The sequence below is a fragment of the Boleophthalmus pectinirostris genome, unplaced genomic scaffold (assembly GCF_026225935.1).
Source record: "Boleophthalmus pectinirostris isolate CB_2022bp ecotype Guang Dong unplaced genomic scaffold, ASM2622593v1 HiC_scaffold_23, whole genome shotgun sequence".
Classification (NCBI taxonomy): domain Eukaryota; kingdom Metazoa; phylum Chordata; class Actinopteri; order Gobiiformes; family Gobiidae; genus Boleophthalmus; species Boleophthalmus pectinirostris.
The window spans coordinates 34591343-34615582 of record NW_026571207.1 but is presented as its reverse complement, the minus strand read 5'-3'; the positions used below and the strand labels follow the sequence as shown (position 1 = coordinate 34615582).

At 37.8% G+C, this 24240-nt stretch overlaps 1 protein-coding gene across 2 annotated transcripts; it reads left to right on the top strand.

Moving 5' to 3' along the window:
• Positions 1–1550: 1550 nt before the first annotated feature.
• On the top strand, positions 1551–24034 carry slc26a2 (solute carrier family 26 member 2). 2 transcript variants are annotated; one of them, XM_020925467.2, is made up of 5 exons: positions 1551–1648; positions 12893–13501; positions 16423–16713; positions 18443–18891; positions 22711–24034. In XM_020925467.2, the coding sequence occupies exons 2-5, from the start codon at positions 12905–12907 to the stop codon at positions 23486–23488; spliced, it is 2115 nt and encodes a 704-aa protein (XP_020781126.1). In that variant the 5' UTR covers positions 1551–1648; positions 12893–12904; the 3' UTR covers positions 23489–24034. The 2 variants fall into 2 exon arrangements, with proteins under 2 accessions (XP_020781126.1, XP_055014946.1); XM_055158971.1 differs by lacking the exon at positions 1551–1648 and adding an exon at positions 7843–7989.
• The last annotated feature ends 206 nt before the right edge of the window (positions 24035–24240 follow it).

The window sequence follows — 24240 nt, the reverse complement described above, 5'->3', positions numbered from 1 at the left end:
ATGCGTTACTGACATTTGTACTGAGTAAAATATTACAGTTTTTTTTCCCCTATAATGCCTTACATTACTGCGTTACAGCAAAAAGCAACACATTACAGTCATTTGTTACTTTTATAATGCTTTACTCCCAACACTGATAATTCTTAACTTTTGTCTCTGCTGCACCATAAATAAACATGGTTGTAATAGTTTCCGTCACTGGGCTTTTAGCTTTAGTTTGGTTTGAGTTCCCGGGTCGTACTTTAAAGGATTTAGTCTGTACCTTTAGTTTGCACTTTGGGTTTTTAACGTTATTTTGTTGTGATTGCGTGGTAGCATTTTCTGTTTTGTTTTGGGTCAAGTTGTTCTTATTTGGTTGAGTTTTAACAATTATTTCAGGACTTGTTTCCTCTGCCCAGGGGCTGCAAGGTTTTGTTCTGTTTTTAGCAGTGTATTAATAAATATAGTGGCCATTTTTATTGTTTTAACCACTGCTAGTTTTTTAATAGGATGAATTATTTAAAATTTTACTTGCTCTTTTAGCCTTTTAATAAGTTTTAATTACATCTTTTAAAGTCACGTCTTTGTCCATTTATTTCCAAACTTATCTGTGGTCTTTGGTATTTTATGACATTGTATTTTAGCATTTTAAACATTATTTATTGAAAAGTTTACCTTGGGTCTCTCTCTCTCTCTCTCTCTCTCTCTCTCACACACACACACACACAAATAAATAAATAAATAAATAAATAAACATAAAAATCTTGCCTAGTCTTTTCTAGTTACATACATGTACACAGAGGTACTCAGAGGTATGCACCAAATCTTGTCAAAATTACACAATAGTTATGATTTGATAAATAAAACTACACGACAACGGCTTTATTTTGTTAAATTGATGTTTAAAATGTTAGAAAAATGCATTTCTGATGCATAAATTGTCACTGCACTTTAGATTGCATTTCTGATGACAAAGAGATTCTACTTTAAAATTTAGCTCTACTTCCTGTTTTTCAACTGTTTCTTCACACACTGACACTTAACTGATGAAACTGAAACTGAATTTATGAATCTGTCAAATGCATTTTAACATTTCTGGTGGAGGAAACGCCTGCATTAAATAATTAGGGCTATGGGCATGGTAAATACCGGTGAAAACAAAGCAAACAAACAAAAAACTTGAAAAACATGTATTATTAACTGTGACTGGGGTCGCGTCTCCTCAGACCTGATATGTAATTTGGCCTGGCGGCGTATCCTGCTTTTCATCATACAGATCAATATATTTAATGCCAAACTGTGGAACATTCCAAACAAAACAACCACATCTCCACGCAGACACGCAGCAGGTAGCAAACCCTCCACTACTGAAGTAACACGTTTAAAAAATACGTAAAAATATATTTGTTTCGAGGAATTAATTTAATCTCTTTTTCTTTTATTTATTTAATTTTCGTCATCTAATAATTGGTAATAAATCGATAAAAAAAAAAAAAAAGAAGAAAAAAAAAGAAAGAAAAAAGCAGGAAGATCGAGTTACGTCTGCCGATGACGTCACCACGCACGTAATATTGAACAGCAGCGGAGCGAGTGAGCGAGTGGCATGCAGTTTGTCACAGCGAGCAAAAGTTTGGATTAAAGTCTTCCCACGGGCCGCTCCGGGGATCAGGTAAGGTTAAATGTTTGGTTTATCTTTGCAAAGTTTAATTATGACCGTGTTATTTTTGTCACGTAAAGTCAGCGTGGTTCGATCGAGTTTGAACGTCAGTCCACGTTAACAGCTTGTTTACAAAGGTGTCCATTCATAGCGATGTATTACCGCTTATGTGGCACCTCTGCACAGGACTAAACCAGGACTAAACCAGGACTAAAACAGGTCTGAACCAGGACTAAGCCAGATCTAAACCAGGTCTGAACATAAAACCAGGACTAAAGCAGGACTAAACGAAAAACTAGGTCTAAAGCCGGACTACCGCAGAAATGGACTACTAAACCAGATCTGCACTCTTAAATACAGGACTAAACCAGGTCTGAACCAAAAACAAGGACTAAACCAAGTCTAAAGCAAAACTAAACCAGATCTGATTAGAAAACTAGGTCTAAAGAAGGACTAAAACAAGAGTAAACCAGGTTTAAACAAAAATTAGGTCTAAACCAGGACTAAGCCAGATATGGATCAAAAACTAGGTCTAAACCAGGTCTAAACCAGGTCTAAACCAGGTCTAAACCAGATCTGAAACATCAAAGTTAGGACTAAAGCAGGACTAAACGAAAAACTAGGTCTACAGCAGGACTACCACACACGTGGACTACTAAACTAGGACTTAACCAGATCTGAACTCTTAAATACAGGACTAAACTAGGTCTGAATCAAAAACAAGGACTAAACCAAGTCTAAAGCAAAACTAAACCAGGTCTGAATAGAAAACTAGGACTAAATAAGGACTAAAACAAGACTAAACCAGGTTTAAACAAAAACTAGGTTCAAACCAGGACTAAACCAGGTCTAAATCAAAACAAGGACTAAAGCTGGTCTAAATGGGGACTAGGCTAGAATATGATTAAAGCAGGATTAAAGCAGATCTAAACCACAAACAAGATCTAAACCAGGACTTAACCAGAAAGTAAAGAAGTAAAGATAAACTGGGTCAAAACCAGGACTTGAAACCAAACCTATGACTGCAGCAGGTGAAATCCAAAAACTAGGACTTAAAACTGGACTAAATGTTCTCTAAACCAGGAGGCTCTAACCATATGTAAATCAGGACTAAACCAAACCAGGACATGTTGCTTATAAGCATTCAAATGTGCACTTTCCTGCTATGATCAGACCTACTTTTATCTATTCACCAGAATCATTACTTTGTGTTGAAAATTAAGTGGAACTATTTAACGTTTAGCGAGTACGTTACAGAAGTAGCACTTAAATGTCATGCCATTTAGTGAACCTGCTCTAGTTTGCAGCTCTTATTCAGGCAGAGTCAAGTACAGGTGTGATAGTTCAGGTAAAGTATTATTTACACTTTTTTACAACTCCGTTTAAGTCAAAATGTAGTGCTGGTAAAATGTTACGTATTAATCTTAAAGGGCCTACATGGTGCTGTTTTCTGATCTATGTTCTAATGTAGTTTCCTCATCACAAACAGACCTGGAGTTGTGTTTTGTTTCATTCACATTTCATTCACTCAACCCATATTTAGGTTGAGTTCTTACTCAGATGTGTAAATGAAAAAAAACAAAACTCCTGATGTGTTTTTAAGGATGTAACAACGTTCTAACGTGGCTTAAATCTCACAAGAGTCCATTTTGTGTAATATAGGACCTGTAAGTTTGCATGTGACAGTGAAATCAGTGAAGTAGTTGCGTGACATTTGAAGAGTGCAGTGAATTTAATGATATTTGTCTTGGCTAATAAATGTCACATGATAAAATCCCCATTTCCTGTTACACACAAAAGGCTAATAAATGGTAAATGTGCACGTGAGAGCAGCTGGATCAGACCAGAATCATCAAAACAGTTATTTACTGACAGAAGGTTGGCTGAAAATACATGAACGGAACTTGCTTTGGCGTTATAGTGCAACATAAAACAATTAATTATAATATAGTATAAACTATGATAAGATAAAGGCTCTGGGCAATAAGAGTAGGCATTAAAATGTCTCTGTGTCTGTTAGGGCTGCAACAGTGAACTAATCCTGACCAGTCTCCTACAAACAGTAATTGTCTTATATTCTAAAAAAAAATATATATATATTAACAATTTCTTACTGTCATCAATAATACACTTTTTTTGATACAGTGCACCTTTGATTCGATGCAATATATTTAAAATCGATTTGTTACGGTTCAGTTAAAAACAAAAGCTAAATCATCATGACTGTGTGATACTAAAAGTCTTTATTAAACCACTAAGTCTGTGCAAAGTTAATATGAGAAACACAAACATTTTACTCATCAAAACAGTGAAAATATCAAATGTGTTGCATAACCAAGCTTCCTTTCTCCAAACAAGCAACACAATTGTTGTATTTTGGTTGTATATTGTGTATTGGTATATAAATAATATATATAAATATAAAAGGGGTGCACGGAGATTCTGTGTGACGACTGTAGTTTTGTGAGGCTGCCCAGACCACGATATCGACACTGTATCATTCAAATTAAACAATATTCAATATTTTTGCACACCCCTATTGATTGTGTAACTGTTTGCACTCTATGGGTCCACTTTATTTGAGGGAATTACTGAAGCCCTATACCCCACCCAAAGCCCTGAGGTCAGCTGACCAGCTCCTGCTGCTGACCAGCTCCTGCTGCTGACCAGCTCCTGCTGCTGACCAGCTCCTGCTGCTGACCAGCTGCTGACCAGCTCCTGCTGCTGACCAGCTCCTGCTGCTGTGCCCAAAAGTAGGCCTCATGTGGCATGAGAGGTGACAGTAGGAATTGGCGATAAGGGAAAAAAAGGTTTTATTTTTCTGATTTTCAAGACAAGATAGGCATAAAAAGCATGGTGTCAGGATTACTAGTTTTTATTTTGTGTTGATAGGAACAATACAGTGTTTCTGCAGAAAATTGGTTAGACATTTTGGCACAGCCCCAGGTGACAGAGCTTTTATTGTGGCACCCAGACTGTGGAGCAGCCTCCTTTCCATTTTCAATGTAGTGATAATGTAAGAAAAATAACAAAATATCAGATTACAAGTCTCCACTTATAATCATTGTTACAGACCATGATCCTTTGCTCCATTTCAGTGCTGACTACATGAAGAAATCACTGTTATTATGCACTTTTAAGTGTTAGTTCTTTGTATTATAACAGTACCAAAGGAAGGCGTGTTAAAAGGGATAAAGTAGCACATTTCACTATTCTGTTTTCATCCACAAAATATTGCATTAAATATTGTACCATCAGATTTGGATAGTGTTACATCCAGCATTTATTACTGGCTAGACAGGATATCTTGGTGTTATATTGTAGTTTTCCCATGAATTGTGTTATCTTTATATCTGTTTCTGCTGTTTTTGTTGGCTTTCATTTGAAGCACTTTGGTCAGCTGAAGTTGTTTTCAGTGTGCTATAGGAATCAACTTGAACTTGAATTGAATCGACAATGAAAGCTGATCTTATCAAAGCAGGACCACTGAAGTTCCCAAGTCCTGTGCTTCCTGTTGTATTCGTGTTGAATCTCCTCTGTAGTCTAGATCTCTACACCCCACAGGTCCACACAAAGACACTACAAAGATGAAATGATTTCCAACTAAAACTCTAAATACACGGTAGGGCCGGGCAATTACGAGAAACCTTTATTTTTTTTAATTACATAATGGGGAAATTACACTATTCCAACACAAAGTTCAAGACCAGTAGGAGAATAAGAGCGTGCAATCAAAATCAAGATCAAGATAAATGATACTATAAAGATTTACAACAGACAATAAATCAAACACAACACTGAACCAGCAGAGTAAATCTAAGCAGGAGACTATAACCATTCAAACAGGAGACTATGGTAGCCCCCAAAAGTCTAAAATAAACTGGACTATATGTAATACTACTGGACTTTACTGCTCATTGTATTATCATAAACTTATAAAAGAGACTACACTGATCAAAAATGACTCCTTAAATATAATAGGCTGTAAGTGACACTGAAACGTCCCATGATACAAAGTTATGTTTTATATTTTATTCACACATGTTTGAGTAACAGTTTATTATTAGTCTGTCTAGAGCCGCTCGATTATGGAAAAAATCATTATCACGATTATTTTGGTCAATACTGAAATCACGATTATTCAAACGATTATTTTTTTAGTTACATGATACATTTATTCAGCATTTCTCTCACTCAAAAAAAAAAAAAAAAAAAAAGAAAGAAAGAAAAACACTTTATTGATAATTTACCCCAAATCTTCAAATTTTAAATAAATATAGTTTACAAATCTGTACCTGCAGTTTTGTGATGTATAAAATATAAAATAAATAAAATATGCTTCAAACATGAAATAAGTCATAGAAAAGTATAAATGTATCCAAAATAAACTATATATCCAGCTGCTCTACAATCTCTATATTGAAAAGATAAAATATACTTATTAGGGATGGGCATTCGATAAAAGTTTCTTAATCGATCGTCAGGAGAATTAACGATCAATTATCGATTAATCATTCATGTTTTTTATATTAAAATGTATCATCATTATTATTACTATCTGCACTACTAATCTGCATAAATAAATTCAACTTTATGACATATAAACCGTAACGACTCTAGAGCCACATCAGCCCGTTTGACATTATAATGTGTTTAATTCAGATTTGTGCAACTCTCACAGAAAGAAAACTTAAAACCTCATGGCTCATTTGCATAAACTAAGTGAAGAAAAAAAACAGGTCTTGTGCGCTGATGTGGCACGATTCAGTGGAATACAGGTTATTGTGACCATATTTGCGTTTGTCAAAACCAGGACACCGTACGGGGGGAGGGAGGTGGGGACTCGTCATCGACATTGAGCGACTCTCACCTGACAAAACTTTTTCCCACTGGACACAGACACATATGTGCTGCTTTGTACACTGTGCACATGGACTCACACTTGTCCTGAACACAATGGAAAATGTGGAATTTCTTGTACAAGTCATTGTTAAATACACATTTGTGCTTCAGTACGTTGCAGACTGACCCACTGTTTGTGTCTCGCTCCTTCTGATGCAGAGACACATGTACAGACCTGTTTGGTCACACTACACACAGCAACCTACATTCGGTTTGTTGATTAAAATGAATGTAATCGATTAAATTCTTAATGATCAATTATTGATTAATTGGCTAATCATGCCCATCCCTAATACTTATACACTAATATATAAAAATATCCCCAAATAAACTTTGTTAAGCTTTCTTGTTTCAACTCAGATTATATGAGTTTAGAGGTCATTTGACACACAAATTGAAATTTGGATCAAAATTTAATTAATTCCACAGCCTTAAGTCTGTCTACTCGGGATGTAACGATATCCAAGTCTCACGAAACGATATTGTCATGGTATGAACCTCTCGATATAATAATATCCATATCTCTCGGTACGATATTTTCACAATATACATCTCACAGTATGATAGTTGTTTTGATATTTTGTGGAGGTTAACCAAACTGTTAATATGCTGCGTTTTTCTCTTAAAATGCCTTGACAAGACTTAATTCAAAGAACTAAGACTTAAAAGTGCTTAAAACTGTTATTTCTTCTTGTAGTCTGCACTGAAATGGAGCAAAGGATCATGGTCTATGTAGTTCCCTCTGTTTTTTTTTTAGCTGTTGCTGCAACGTAACTCTTCAGGCTTGTAATTTGATATATTGTGAGAACTTTGACGATATGATATTTCGGTTATTGTTACATCCTTACTGTTTACATCTCCAAAGCTCAAAATGTTCTGTTCTGTTCCTCCTAGTGATGTCACGAAGTGGTAGTTTTCAAGTTAACAACGACCTTTTACCTTTAGTTCCATAGAGATTGGCAACTGGGCTGAAATCATCCAAGTGATTCCAGTGAAGGTGTGTGGAGTTTAAAAACACAGTGGGGCTTTTCCTGTATTAGCATATGACATCACAAGGTGGAACGGTGCTGTCTGTTTGAGAGAAGATCTCAACCTAAACATGCAGGGTTTGTGTGTTACGGGTGAATGAAAAACGCAACTCCAGGTATGTCAAAGGAGAAATTCAGTTCTATCAAGTGGACAAAAGTGTGTTTCAAAGACGTTTCGCTTCTCATGCAAGATGCTTCTTCAGGTGACTGGTGGACGCTCCCTTCTGTCTGCCTGAAGGGAGGAGCTCACCACACTGAAACTACACCTCCCTTCAGGCAGATATAAGGCAGTGTCCACCAGCAATCTCACCAGAACTGAAGAAGCTGCTTGGATGAGCTGTGAAAAACTTCTGTCCAGGATTGAATTTCACCTTTGCCATGGATCCTAGCTGGACGACTGAGGGATTTCACAAACAATTCCAGGTATGTTTTTGATGGGGAAAAAACATTAGAACATCGATCAGAAAATAGAGTCATATGGGCCACTTGAACTCCACAATTTAATTAAATAAAATGATTCAAATAAAAAAATTGTGCCACCGTAGTCTTAACAAAATCTATGGGAACCACAATTTAATGAGATAAAATGATTAAAAATAAAAAATGAAAAAAATAAATAGTGCCACCATAGTCTTAACAAAATCTATGGGAAATACAATTTAATGAGATAAAATGATTCAAAAAAATAAAAAATAAAAAATTGTACCACCATAGTCTTAACAAAATCTATGAGAAATACTTACATTTGAACAGTAAGTGTCTGTTATTGTGGTTGATGGACAAGAATAAAAAGAAGTTAAGTGGCATCAGTAAATGTTTAAGTAGTATTAATGTCATTTTGGACATGCATTTATCCACTCGTGCTGTTGCGGTACTAAAATTACTAAACTAAAAAATACAAAAAAATTTTGTAAATATAACTAAAAATATAGACCAGTTTTTGATACCCAAATTATCATTTTAAAAACCTCTTTATTAGACGTTATTATAATTTTACACACAAAATAATAGGGACGTAACAATAACCAAAATATTGTGATATCGTATCGTCAAAGTTCTCACAATAGTATCGTGGACCATCACAATATATCGAATTACAAGTCTCTTTGCTTAAATGAAGAGTTATGGTGCAGCAACAGCTAAAAAAGACAGAGGGAACTACATAGACCATGATCCTTTGCTCCATTTCCCTGCAGACTACAAGAAGAAATAACAGTTCTAACACTTTTAAGTCTTAGTTCTTTGGATTAAGTCTTGTCAAGGCATTTTAAGAGGAAAAAGTAGCATATTAACAGTTTATTTTTAGCCTCGACAAAATATCGCAATAAATGTCGTACCGTCAGATGTTTATGGTGAAAATATCGTACCGAGAGATTTGGATATTGTTACATCCCTAATCGTGAGCCTCCCCACCATATCGTGAGCTTTCCCATGATGTCGCAATAAATATCGTACCGTGAGCTTCATACCGTGATGATATCGTATCGTGAGACTTGGATATCGTTACACCCCTACAAAATAAAAAATTGTTTATTATTCCATGTCGTCTTACACTAGCGCTGATAAAACTCTAAATTAAACTGTTCAGAAAAGGTCAAATTGAATCCAGTTTATACGAATTTCAGGATCGATACCTGCTCAAACGAGTATCTAATTTCAATACTAGTGTTAGTGTCAATTAGTATCAGATTCTCGATACTTTTGACAGCCGTATCTACAATATTGTCAGTTATTAAGGGCATATTTGAAGCTTACAGGGTCAAATATCTGTTCCTTATCTCAGTGGCACACGTGTGTTTGGAGAAATATCAAATGGATTCAAAATGTACCAGACCTTGTGATTACGACGCTTACACTTGAACATTTTGATAAGAGGATTAGGGGTGTGCAAAAATATTGATATATCGTATTGTTTAATGTGATGATACAGTATCGATATCATGGGCTGCTGTATCGATATATATCACCAAGAGTTTTTTTTGGTCTATTTTACTAAAGTATTTCATTACAAGTGCTACAGTTTGTAAGCAGTTTGCTAAGGAAACTCATTTATGCGACACATTTGCCATTTTCACTGTTTTGAGGATTAAAATGTTTGTATTTCATATTCACATTACACAAGAAGTGGTTTAACAAAGACTTTTAGTGTCACAGCCATGATTTTGCCATTATTTTTTATTGCACTGTATCGAATGGATTTGAAATATATCGTATCGAATCAAAAGCACACTGTATCGATATATGTATGGTGTCACGGCCTATGTATCGAGGTATGTATCGAATCAGCTACTTCTTAATGATACCCAGCCCTAGTTTAATGTGATGATACAGTATCGATATCGTGGGCTGCTGTATCGATATATCGCCAAGAGTATTTTTTTGGTATATTTTACTAAAGTGTTTCATTACAGAGCTACAGTTTTGTTGCTTGTTCAGAGGAAGGAAACTCATTTATGCGAAACATTTGACATTTTATTGTTTTGAGGATTAAAATGTTTGTGTTTCATATTCACATTACACAAGAAGTGGTTTAACAAAGACTTTTAGTATCACAGCCATGATTTATTTATTTATTTTAACTGAATCGTATCGAATTGATTTGAAATATATGGTATCAAATCGAAAGCACACTGTATCGAGGTATGTATCGTATCGGCTACTTCTTAATGATACCCAGCCCTAGTTTAATTTGATGATACAGTATCGATATCAGGTGCTGCTGTATCGATATAATCGCCAAGAGTATTTATTTTTTGGTGTATTTTATTAAATTGTTTTGTGAAAGAGCTACAATCGTTCAGTTTGACATTCTTACTGTTTTGATGAGTAAAGTGGTGTTTTTCATGTTAACTTTGCTCAAACTTAGTGGTTTAATAAAAACTTTTTGTATCACAGCCATGATTTAGCCTTATCGAATTGATCTGAAATATGTCGCATCGGATCGTATTGAATCGAAAGCGTACAGTATCGATAAGCATTTGGTATCACGGCCTATGTATTGTATCGGTAACTTCGTAATAATACCCAGCTTCTAAATAGGATCCTGTTCAGACTACAAATTTTGATTGCATAATTTGAGAGAATGCTGAAATATGAACTGCTAAATGAATACAAAAATTACATGGGGTTTGCAATTTTTATTTTATTTTATTTTTTACATGGATAAGATATTTTATTGTTTGCGAGAAATCATGTTACTTAAAAGTGCACTATGTAACTTTCGGTGGTGGTCCGTCACCTGCTTGTTTCTATGGATATGTCATCGCTTTGCTTCATGTTCCACAGTATGACTTTAAGCAGCTCTAGTTTACATTTATTAAACTACATGTGGTTTTATAGCTCAAAAATACCTAGAAAAACCTCTAACTTGGTCTGGTTTGGTCTCCATGAAGCTAGAAAAGTTTAATGTCGTACTGTGAAATATTCCAGACAAAGCAATAACATCTCCAGAAAAACTTCACCAGAAAAGTGACATAATGCACCTTTAAAAAGTGATTTGCTAATTGCTGGACCCTCAAAATTAGTGAAACATCTTGCAACCTACTTCCTGGCTCTTTTTTTTTTTTTTTTTGTCTTTTAAGTTCTTTAGTTTTACAAAATGGCAAAAAAGCCTCTTTCAAGGGTCACCACAAACTGAGTGACGGAGAAACTAGGGTAATCTTATCTGAAACATGATACAAGCTGAACAGAGGAGTCTGATTTAAAAGGTGTTGTTGACCACACCTAAAACTGACACTTTTACTACACTGGGTTTCTAATGGGGCTGCACTGTAGGGCTGGGCCATGTGTAAAAATCAATGAGTCACCACTGATTGCAGTTTTTCTTTAATTTCTTCTATTAAAAGGAATAAAATGTGTTTGAATATTAATTTCTGAAAGATAAAAATACAGACTTATAATTGCGTCACAGCATCAGTTTTAGACTTTTCCAATTCTCAATCGTCTTTTTAATCAAGAGGTCAGCAATTTCTCTGTTTGTAAAAGTGTGTGAAAAAAAATATGCCAATCATTACATACATACATGTGTATATATATGTGTGTATTATATATATATATATATATATAATATATATATATATATATATATATATATATATATATATATATTATATATATATATACACATATAAACATACATACATATATACATACATACATGTACATATATATGCATACATACATGTACATACATACGCATACATACATACATACATACACATACATACATACATACATACATACATACATACATACACATACATACACATACACATACATACATACATACACATACATACATACATACATACATACACATACATACATACATACATACATACATACATACACACATACATACATACATACACATACATACACATACACACATACATACATACATACACACACACACACATTTGGCCTAGATATAATTTTTAAACAAAAACTGTCTCAAAGTTCGATGTCCTCTGTGTCAGCTTAAATAAACAAAAGCTTCAGAGAGTGGTGCTGTTATTCAACTCCAAAGCTGTGACTGTCTAATCTCAAAGCAGACTCATGTCAATTTAAAGTGTTTGGAAAAAAGCTGAACGTCAAATGCACAATGCACTCTTACCTTCTGCACATTTATCACAAACTAAATAGTCTGTATTGACGCTAAAATAGGCTTGTTGGCGACACCATGTTTGTTTTGGTTTGGAGCTTTGTCTTTAAGTCTTCCTTAACCTCAATCGCTCTCTGTGATTGATGTGATTGGCCGGGGCCAGTCAGCATGACTTTGTTAATTCACAAATATCCCAAGAATACATTTTGTTGTCGTCAGCTACAAGGACTTCTCCCGCAATAATCATGGTTGACCTAATTTTTACTAAGAGATGGCATTAAACAGTTCTACCTTACATTCATCAAATTACAGATGGTTTTATGGCTCAAAAATATCTAGAAAAACAGGCCTCTCTCCTCAGATCTGACCTGTAACTTGGTCTAGTTTGGTCTCCATGAAGATACAAAGGTTTAATACTATAATGTGAAACTTTCCAGACGAAGTAATAATATCTTGATGAAGAAAAGCATCTGACGGATCCTCCACCAGAAAAGTGACACAATAAACTTTAAGCCATTCAACTAAGAAGTCAAGTTTGTGGAGCCAATCTCCCATAATTAATGATAGTTGAACAATTGTAGATTTTTATATATGAGATGGACTGTATCTGAAAGTCAAAAAGAAAAATCTGTAGAACTCTGCTTACTGTGAAAAACAAGAAATACCTCTTATCAAAACTTCTCTATAACATGTAATGATACTTTCTCCTTTATTTCTCCACAGACAAACTTGACAATGCAGGACGACGACTGCAGCCCCGAGTCCCACCTGCACCAGCCTCTCATCCTGGAGCGAGTGGAGAAAGAGCCTCCCAAAACGTGGAAAAACATTTTATCCCAACGCTTCAAAAAGCACTGCACCTGCTCCTCTCAGAAAGTCAAATCCAAAATCCTCGGCTTCGTCCCCATTCTGACATGGCTGCCGCGTTACCAGCTCAAAAACTGGATACTGGGAGATGTAATGTCAGGGTTGATCGTGGGAATACTGCTTGCCCCACAGTCTATTGCCTATTCGCTATTGGCCAGCCAGGATCCTATATATGGCTTATACACGTCATTCTTTGCCTCCATCATCTATGCAATTCTGGGCACATCGAGGCACATTTCTGTTGGCATATTTGGGGTCCTGTGTTTGCTGGTGGGACAGGTGGTGGATAGGGAGTTAGCACTGGCCGGATACCCTCCAGAAAGTAGCAGTAGTGGTAGTATAAATATAAGTAGTGAGCTGGTCTCAGGTCTAAGCACTAACACAAGTACAGGGGAAGGGTGCGATAGGAGCTGTTACGCCATCACGGTGGGAACCACTGTTACCTTTACGGCTGGAGTTTATCAGGTGAGGAAATAAATTACACATCATTATTACTGATATGTGGTGGTGGAAAGTAACAAAGTACAAAAGTAAAAGTATAATACCGGTACATTAATTAAATCAATTTTACAGTGGATACTTTTTACTTTCACTTCACTACATTTGAGAGCATGTGTCTGTACTTTCTACTCTACTACGTTTTAGATCTGGGCTGAAAAGTAAAAAAAAGTTCTGAGAAAAAAGTTCAAATGGCTGAGACATTGTTTTTGTCACAGTTCTGCCTTTTTGTTTGTTTTCCCCAGTCCAGCTCCGTTTCCCAGACTATTCCGCTCAGCCCAAGCCAGTCAATGGCTACGTTCAGACTGCAGGGCTTAACACTTTATTCGGATTTTCTTGTGAAATCTGATGTTTTTGTGAGGTCGTTCACATTTCCAATTAAATGCGACTTGTATGTGACTCCAGTGTGAACATTAAACGGCCCAAAAGTGTCCCGCATGTGCACTGGAGACACGACGACGTCAACAACAGCGAGCGTGCTCTGTGTTTACGGAAGTTGTCCAAACATGGACGCAGCATTGAGCACATGGAGATTTTAAAGTTCCTCTTGTACCGGAGCCAGAACATGAACAACTTACTTGTTTTAAGGAGCAGATTGAGAAGGAGAAGGACGAGGTTTTTGACCATTGCTTTTTGTGGGGCAGTCCGTTGAAAAGAACGTGTGGATGTGGAGACGTAACCAAGAGTGGTGAGTGGTGATGTGCTTCACTTCAGTGACACGGAGTTCATTAACAATTTTCTCCTACTTCAGCCCCGAATATTGACGTTTGTGGCTTGTTGATAACGTGTAGGTGGATGAATGCGCTTTGTCCGTTCAGACTGAAGTCACATGTCAAAAGATCAGATATGTATCGGTTTCAGGAGCACATATCGAAGTGTCCTGGGTCGCATTTGATAAAATCAGATCTGTGTCGTTCAGACTGTCATTAAAAGATCAGATACAGGTCACATTGAAGCCAAAAAATCAGATTTGGGTCACTTCAGGCTGCAGTCTGAACATAGAATACTCCCTCTGCTCACTCAGTCTTTCCTAGATTGTTGACCTGTAAAGACAGACACTCAAGCTCCTGAAAACCTGAACCCTGAATTCTGAAAACCCTGTATCTTACCCCTGAATCTGATCTGTTTGCAACTTCTGCAATTCTGTGTTTTTCCCTGTTTGTTGTCCCTGTTTCTGAGTTTACTCCCAGTTCATTTCTTACTAGTGTATTTCCCAGTCTTGGAGGATATTTTCATTCACATTTTATATCATATATTCCTTTGTTGTTTTTTCAGTCTGAGTTACCATTATACATTCCCTGTTATAGGACACTTTCAGTTATTTAAATGTGTACTTGTGTTGCATTTGAGTCCAGTTTACCTGCGTGACAGTTTTTAGCACATTTAGTATGAATAATATGATGTCCCAACAAGTACACAAAAGCAGCTAGGAAAATTAAAACATCAGTTGAATCCACAGTTCATCCTTTAATTGTTCTAAAAATCTCTGCAAAATAATTCTACTTTTTACCATATTTCTCGGACTATAAGACGCAGTTAAAATCCTTTAAATTTTCTGAAAAAATCAACAGTGCGCTTTTATAATCTGGAGCACCTTATGTATTAATTCTGGTTGTGCTTACTGACCTTGAAATAATTTTATGTGGTACACGGCGCTCAAAAATCTGTCAAAATGTTTTAGTACAATTTTGGTAAACTACGAAGCCGCAACGCTTGATGGACTGTCGGAGCATTACGGCGATTGTAGTCAGGAGTCGTGTCCTTTAGTCCGACAGAAGCTGAACCGCATCAGTGCACAAGGAGTGAGCTGTTTTTTCAGCGCTTTATAGTTTAATGCAGCTTTGAGCACCTTTGTTTAAGTTCTACAGAATTGAAGCTTAAAATCACATGACTTATTTGCATAAACACATTATTACTCAATGTATATTTGAGTTGTCCTCGTAGGAAATAAAACAAATTTAAAATAAATGATCCACCCACATTCACATTCATAATCCACATTCACCAAGACAGGGAGGCGACGCCGGCCGAGTTACGCCACTGTCTGCCAATGGATCGTGGACGTCTGGGCTAAGGGATCAGGGGTCAGTAAAATATAAAGGCTAAATCATGGCTGTGATACTAAAAGTCTTTGTTAAACCACTTCTTGTGCAAAGTTCATATGAAACACAAACATTTTAATCCTCAAAAATGTCTAGATGTGTTGCATAAATCTAACATGTGTTGCATCCTTCCTCTGAACAAGCAACAAAACTGTAGCGCTGTGACAAAATAATTCAATAAAACTTACAAAAAAAATACTCTTGGTGATATATCAATACAGCAGCCCACAATATTGATACAGTATCATCACATTAAACGATACGATATATTGATATTTCAATATTTTTGCACACCCCCAGTAGTAGAGTCTGAATGCAAACTATGGGAAATTATGTTCTAAGTACTGTTTCCCATGAGTCGTGTTATCTTTACTGTATTTTTCTGACTATACGGCACACTTAAAATCCTTTAATTTTCTCAAAAATCGACAGTGCTCCTTATAATCCGGTGTGCCTTATGCATTAAATCTTACTGACCTTGAATTGATTGTATGTGGCACATGGCACTCAAAAATCTGTCAAAATGTTTTAGTACGACTTTGGTAAGGTACAAAGCTGCGCCGCTTGATGGATTGTCGAAGAATTCAACATTACTGATATTGCACCTTATAATCCGGTGCTTCTTATAGTCCCAAAAATACTGTATATCTGTTTCTCTCTGTTTTGTTGACTTTTAATGTGAAGCACATTGGTTAGCTGAAGTTGTTTTAAATGTGCTTTATATATAAACTTGAATTGAATTGTTACGTCCCTGTTTCACTTCCCGTTTCCTCTCCTCCTGTGCAGGTCCTCATGGGGATTTTCCAGGTGGGCTTCGTCTCCGTTTACCTGTCAGACTCGATGCTCAGCGGTTTTGCCACAGGAGCGTCTCTCACCATCTTCACGTCTCAGTTCAAGTACATGCTCGGACTCAAGATCCCGCGGGCTCAGGGCTGGTTCACGCTCTTCAAGACATGGGTGGCCATTTTTTCGAACCTGGGCCAGACCAACCTGTGCGACCTGATCACGAGTCTGGTGTGCCTCGCCGTGCTCATCCCCACCAAAGAGATCAACGACCGCTTCAAGAGCAAACTCAAGGTGAGAGGGAGGAAGATAATGTTTCCTATAAATGTATAAAGATAAGGCTGTGCTGTAAGGATGGGGCAAGATTTCATGGGACAAAGTTGCCAGAACAGTGTGCACACCAAAGAAATAATAATAAAAAAAAATCTCATGACATTTTTACTCATGTAGTTACATTTGTATAGGACAAAAAATATGAAAGGGCCCTTACTAAGCTAATTTCTTATCTATATATTGCCATTTCCTCAACACAAACAGACCTGGAGTTGTGTTTTCTCCAACTAAAAACGCTCTGTTCCACCTTTTGATGTCATGTGGTAATACAGGAAGGGCTCCACTGTGTTTTTAGACTCTATACACCTTCACTAGAATCACTGTGATGATTTCAGCCCTGGAGTTGCTGCTCTCTACTGCTGAGGTCTTTTTTTAAGTGGGTTCTGTGTGATCGCTCTTTCATCTCGTCTGTCTTTCTTCATTCCCTCGTCTCTCTGTCAAGCTGGAAGCACGTTGGCAAGGATTTTATCATTTCTTCTTGACTACATGTGAAGAGTTCCGTTACAGCTTCATTTTTACGCACAGCAGAACTTAAGCTCCGCACGTACTACCGCGCATCGGGAAGGGGTCAGGCAACTTCATTACCCGGTCATATTAACCAGGCTCCAGAGTCTGCACTTCACAGTCCCCTCCTCTCCTGTCGACGGACCGACAGGAGAGGAGGGGGAAGTCATCTTTTTCCTCTAGCTCCTCAGATCAGAATGACCATAAAAGTTCAGTGTCTTGTTCGTGCACGCTGTGGCTCCTCTCTCGTTTAATCAAATCATTACAGAAAAGTCACATTTTGAGACCATTTCCCAGAGTCACCTCGAGCGCACAAAGCACAGCTTAAACTCCAGGCTTGAATTGGCTTTGATCAGACTCAGGATTATTTCTGTCATGGAATGAGTTGAGTACGGAAGCCGAGAGGGGTCACAACAAACACAAATGCCGCAACAAATACGAATGCGACAACACAACAAAAAGCCACAACGAACCGAAAAAAGCCACAACGGAAGTGACCGCGGGACTCTATTTTAATGCAAACGGCGCAACAAATACAAGTGCCATAACACAAACGCAAATGCCGCAACACATCAAAAAGCCACAACACATTAAAATACCACAACGGAATTGACCGCGGGACTCTATTTTCCGACAGACCGATCAAGCGGCAAGTGAAGAAGAAGAACTACAACGTGAAACGAATAATGATAAAACAATAACTTACTTTTACCAACTTTTTTCCAACTTCTCCGTTCCTTTACTTTTCACGTTGTAGTTCTTCTTCTTCACTTGCCGCTTGATCGGTCCATCGGAAAATAGAGTCCCGCGGTCACTTCCGTTGTGGCTTTTTAATGTGTTGCGGCATTTGCATTTGTGTTGTGGTATTTGTGTTGTGCCGTTTGTATTTGTTATGCCGTTTGTATTTGTTGCGGCGTTTGCATTAAAATAGAGTCCCGTGGTCATTTCCATTGTGGCTTTTTTTGGTTTGTTGTGGCTTTTTGTTGTGTTGTCACATTTTGTATTTGTTGCGGCGTTTGTGTCCAGATATGTTTGTAAGGAGGAAACAACATTCTAACATACCTTAAAGCTCACAAGTGTCAGTTTTGCATAATACAGGACCTTTAAGAAACCTGCTGAACCAGGACTAATCCAGGTCTAAAACTGGTCTAAATCCATGTGTAAATGTTCTATTTTCTTTTCCCAGGCTCCGATCCCATTTGAGCTGTTTGTGGTCATCATTGCCACTGTCGCGTCTCACTTTGGACATTTTAACACTGAGTACGGCTCTGGTGTGTCCGGAAACATTCCCACGGGCTTCATGCCTCCACAGCTCCCCAGCTGGTCACTCATCCCAAACGTCGCCGTGGACGCGTTCTCCATCGCTATAGTCGGATTCGCCATCACTGTGTCATTGTCCGAGATGTTTGCCAAAAAGCACGGATACACTGTGGATGCCAACCAGGAGATGTACGCCATTGGGTTTTGTAATATCCTGCCGTCATTTTTCCACTGTTTCACCACTAGTGCGGCGCTAACCAAGACTCTGGTGAAGGAGTCGACTGGGTGTCAGACTCAGATCTCTGGGCTGGTCTCTGGTCTGGTGCTGCTGCTGGTGCTTCTGGTCATCGCTCCTCTGTTTTATTCACTGCAAAAGTAAGTACAACCTATGACCTACTTTACAGGTGTATTGCGCAGCTTTTCTGGTGGAAGGTCCGTCACCCGCTGGTCTCCATGTTGATGAGATGTTATTGCTTTGTCTTGTGTGAAGAATCCCTCAGGTAGAATCCATGGCAAGGAGAAAATTCAGTTTGTCGCTGGACAAAAGTTAGTTTGGTTGAAGATGTTTCTCAGATCATCCAAGCTGCTTCTTCAGTTCTGGTCATAATCTGCCTATTGACCTGTACGGGACCCTACAGCCTGTACAGGTCAATAGACCTAACTGACAAACAGAAACTGTAAACAAGTAGATGTGTTAGTTTCAGAGTAGTTAGTTAGCTCCTCCCTGCAGACAGATACAAGGAAATGTCCACCAGCGTCTGACCAGAACTGAAGAAGCAGCTTGGATGAGCAGAGAAACGTCTTGAACCAAACAAACTTTTGTCCAGTCGACAAACTGAATTTTCTCCTCGCCATTGATTTGTCTTGAATTTTCCACGGTAGAGATTACACCTATTGCAAGGGAGACAACAATAGGCTGCATTACAGGTTAGATCTGTGGAGAGACAACTCTATTCACAGATCTGACCTATTTTTGAGCAATAAGTAAGTACCAGACATTGTACATTGTATGTGCTGTTGTGATACCATGGAACAGTCCAGGCAAAGCAATAACATCTCCATGGAGACAACTATGTAGAGGACCCTCCACCAGAAAAGTTATGCGGTGCACCTTTAAACACATGCATATCCAAAAACATGCATTTTGTTTTCTTATGTACATTAACTTCTTAGGTTCTTCTTAAAGACAGTACAGTAGGAGATGTATTTACCTTGCTGATAAACATACACTACTGGTCAAAAGTTTTAAAACACCCACATTTATTCCAGTTATTTATTGCAATTGTACAAATTGTACAAAGGTAAGAACTGAACAGCCAGATGTTAAACAAAAGACAAAAGATAACAAAACACAAGTCCAAACTTGAAAACCTGGAGTGTCCAGCAGCACAGTGTCCAGACTTAAACCCCATCGAGCTCATTTGGAATAAACTGGACAGAAGAGTGAAGCAACCTACAAGTGCCACACATTTATGGAAACTTCTGCAACAGACTTAGGAAGAACTTTCTGAACAGTATTTGATTTCTATTGTAAAAAGAAAGAGCCACGAGTGTGTTCAGCTGTTCTATCTGACGGAGGTGGACAGTTTGAGTCAAAAGTTTAGAATACCTTTTGGTCAACAGTAAACAGGTAAAAAACTGGAAAAAAGTGTGGTGTTCTAAAACTTTTGACCGGTAGTGTATTTTGGCTGCTAGCTGCAAGACATCTTTAGAACCGTCACTGGTGTTGGTGGTGACGTGTCATACATCAGCTGTTGTTAGTTAGGTCTATTGAACTCAGTAGCCTTAGTTAATAAATAGAAACTTTGAACAAGTAGGTTTGTTTAGTTTCAGAGTAGTTTCAGTGTAGTTAGCTCAGTTGACAGAATTGAATTTCTCTTTTGCCATCATAAGTGTTCTTTACATTATTTTCCTATTGTTCAAACCAGGGCTGCACTTTTAGAGCACAAAGCTGCAAATTAACCTAGTTTCTCTGTTTGTTTAAATGGCTCTTACCCTTCGATCTTTTCTCTGTTAAAGAGATAAGAAACACAAGCAAATAGTAAAACCTCTCAATAACATTAACCTGAAAGTGTCCATAAAAAGTTGTATTCAAGGAAAATCGTAGACCTTAAACCTAAAGCATTCCAAACAGACCGATCCTCCATCTTTAGTGTATCCTGAGCAAGAACCTAGATCAAAGCCTGGAACCTGGAGATGGAGCTTCAGCTTTTAGACCAACTAAAACTTATCAGGCAGTGTTTGCTAATGTGTGCATTGTGTCACGACTTTTTTTTAATTTTTATTTTTACTTTGCCTCTTTCCAGTGCTCCATGGGCGTATACTAGTCTCTTTATGTGCCCTTATACTGTTCTGATACAGCTCAAGATTTCTGTATTGTGAATGTGACTTTTTTTTTAGGATCAGTTCATGTTCAAATCATTATTTAACTGTGTTTTGATACTAGTTTTAGCAAAGATTGATATCAGATTTTCAGTACTTTTGACAACTCTACTTTGAACAGAATCCTTCAATTAAAACACAAATTACAAATATATTTGCAATGCTGCCTTAGTTTATAGTGTATGTTTATTTATCTTAAAAACCTTTCCAAACCTGTTTCTCTCATGGATCTATCGATCGATCAGATTGATCAGAATGATCAGTGGCCGCTCTATAGTTACTGCAGCTGTGGGAGTTCAGTTGATCAATTGAATTTCTCCTATGCCATGGATTCTACCAGGACGACTGAGGGAATTTTCACACATGGAGCACAATGCATTTTTTGTCAAATCAAACTACCCATGTTCAGTTGACAGGGCATCGACAGCTTTCACTAAGGTTGGATTTTGTATGGATTCTTCTATTTTCTTACAATGACTATGTATACATGCACATCAGTATCCCGGTTATGATCGGGTTTTTTGAGTATCCTGGTTTCTTGATGGTGCAACTCCGGTTTCAGTATCCTGGTTAAGGCAGTGTGCCGGTTATTATAAACCGGTATACTGTAGCTGGTATATTCCGATAGTAACCGGGATACTGTGGCATGTAAACGCAGTATCCCGGTTACTGCAACATAAAGTTGAGTGTGCATACGTCCAAAAGACACTTCCCAGTCTTTTCAGCACAACAGTAGCGACATAAATCAACTGTCCAACATAAATAAAGTGACCACATGAGTAAAATAAAATAAAGAGCTGCGCTAAACCTGCACATGTACAATCTGCACTCGTACGACCTGCACTCGTGTGATCACTGAAAAGCTAAAACATGAACTATCCCCTATACGATATACACACAGAACAGACTTAGATCATTAGCGCCTCCTCTGTCACAAAAAAACACACACATTATCCACTGAGTCGTGTCTAACAGCGGCACAAGGAGTGAGCTGTTTTTTTTCAGCTCTAACAGTTTATGTAAATGAGCCATGTGGTCTTAAGTTTCGTTTCTGTAAAATGTAAACAAATGTGATCAAAGCTGAATTGATCTGATCAAACGGGCTGATGTGTCTATAGTGGTTATGGTTTATATGTTGTAAAGTTGAGTTTATTCATGCAGAAGATTTTAATGAAGAATCTGTTGGGTTTGATGTGTGCAGTGGATTGTGGGAGATCTCACAGCTCCTCACCGCTGGTTAAACCTCCCGAGCTTCTTATGCTAAAGGAGCTCACGGTTTGTATTTTTCCTGGTTTATTAAATTGATTGAAGTTAATTTTTGCGCTTGTACATTTGTAAGATTATGTCAAGAAACCGGGATACTCCATTTGATCATGTACACAGGGATATGAGTGTCCCTGTTTCTCAGTGCACATGTAAACACAGTAACCCGAATACTGACAGAACCGAGATATGGATAATAACCGGGATACTGATGTGTATGTGTACACACTCAATATGAACTTATTTATTTATTTTTTAAGTTGTCAAAGTGCCTAAAAATCAGCTTTGTAAGAGTTAGCCTCACCTTGCTCTGAGCCCATGCAAGAGCGGCTCTAGCAGCTCTAGGCTCTGATTGGTCAACTGCACGTTTCTGATGTCACACATTTTGCGGCACAGGGCTAGCATTCAAGAAGTAACGCAGCAGTAAAGTTTTAGGCCATATGCCACTGTAAACACGACGCCCTCTTGGATTCATCTTCCAGATTTTATTATAGTTCTATGGTTTCTCTACTCTCACCTGCTTCTCTCTCTCTTTCTCTCTCTTCTCAGGTGTGTCTTAGCCGTCATCATCGTCGTCAACCTCCGCGGGGCCATGCGTAAGTTTCTGGACGTTCCGCGGATGTGGCGCGCGAACCGTATCGACGCCTCCATCTGGCTCATCACCATGGCAACCTCCGCTCTGGTCAACACCGAGCTCGGGCTGCTGGTCGGGGTCCTGGTCTCCGCCTTCTGCGTTTTGGGGCGAACTCAGCAAGCCCGCGCCAACGAACTGGGGCGCGCTTCGGACAGGGAACATTACGAAGATCTGAAAGAGTACCTCAACCTCCACAAACAGGATGGCGTCCCCGTTTTCAGATACAACTCGCCGATTTATTATGCGAATCAAAGTCTGTTCAAAAAATCACTTTACAAGTCTGCCGGGCTCGATCCGGTGAGAGAAATAGCGAGACGTTTGAAAGAAAGCAAGAAGAAGCTCGCAGCTGAAGCTAAAGTATTACAAAACAACGAGAATGGAAAAGGCGTGACTGTGAATTTGATGCTGGAAGATAAAGCGGAACCAAAAATCTCATCTTTGGTCCTCGATTGTAGCAGTGTGCTGTTTGTGGACACAGCTGGGGTCAGCGCGCTCAAAGAAGTGCGTAAAGACTATGCAGAGGTTGGAGTAACCATTGTGTTGGCGCGGTGCAGTACCTCTGTTTTAGATGCTTTGGAAAAAGGAGGTTTCTTCCCCGAAAATCAACCAAATAAAATGGTTTTCTTCACCATCGATGACGCCGTCCACTTCGTCCAGAACCTCCTAGTGTCCAATGGGAGTTATGAAATCTAGGGACCCATCCAAATGCTTTACACTGATGTTTACAATTACACAGTTACAGGGACTGAGGCCTGTCACGATAATTACTGTATATACAAACTTATAACTCAGTATAGGTTACATGGAACAATTATGTTTGGTTTGGGGGTCAGTATTTATCATGAACACTTTTTCTTTGTATAGTGGGGAACTTTTGGTTATTTTTCTGTACAACTTTTAGATTTGAGCTGTGGCGGATGAAGTACTTAATTTTGTTACTTAAGTAAAAGTACAAGCACAAGGGCAAGATTCCTCAAGTAGAAGTATCACATAAAAAGGCTACTTTTAAGTAAAACTATTGAAGTACCTGTTCCTGTTTCAAAATGTACATTAAGAGTAAAAAGATAAAATATTTTTCAGATATTTTTTGAACAATTAACGCATCAAATGTAGTGATTTTGATCAAGAATTTAGCAGATTTTAAGTGAACTGATTTCTTAATTTTTCTAGCTGTTTTGGTGTATTCTGTTTGCTAAAAGTTGCAATGTTGCAACGCAAATTAAATGTGCTAAAACAAAAGCCTCAGCTATTTCTGCAGGTCTCAAACCATAAAGAAAAGTACTTTTTACTTTTCAGTCCAGATCTAAAATGTAGTGGAGTAAAAAGTACAGATACATGCTCACATGTAGTGAAGTAAAAGTAAGTATCCATGTAGTAAGTATCCACTTTAAAATCTACTGAAGTAAAGCACAGATACCTCAGAATTGTACTTTTACTTTTGTACT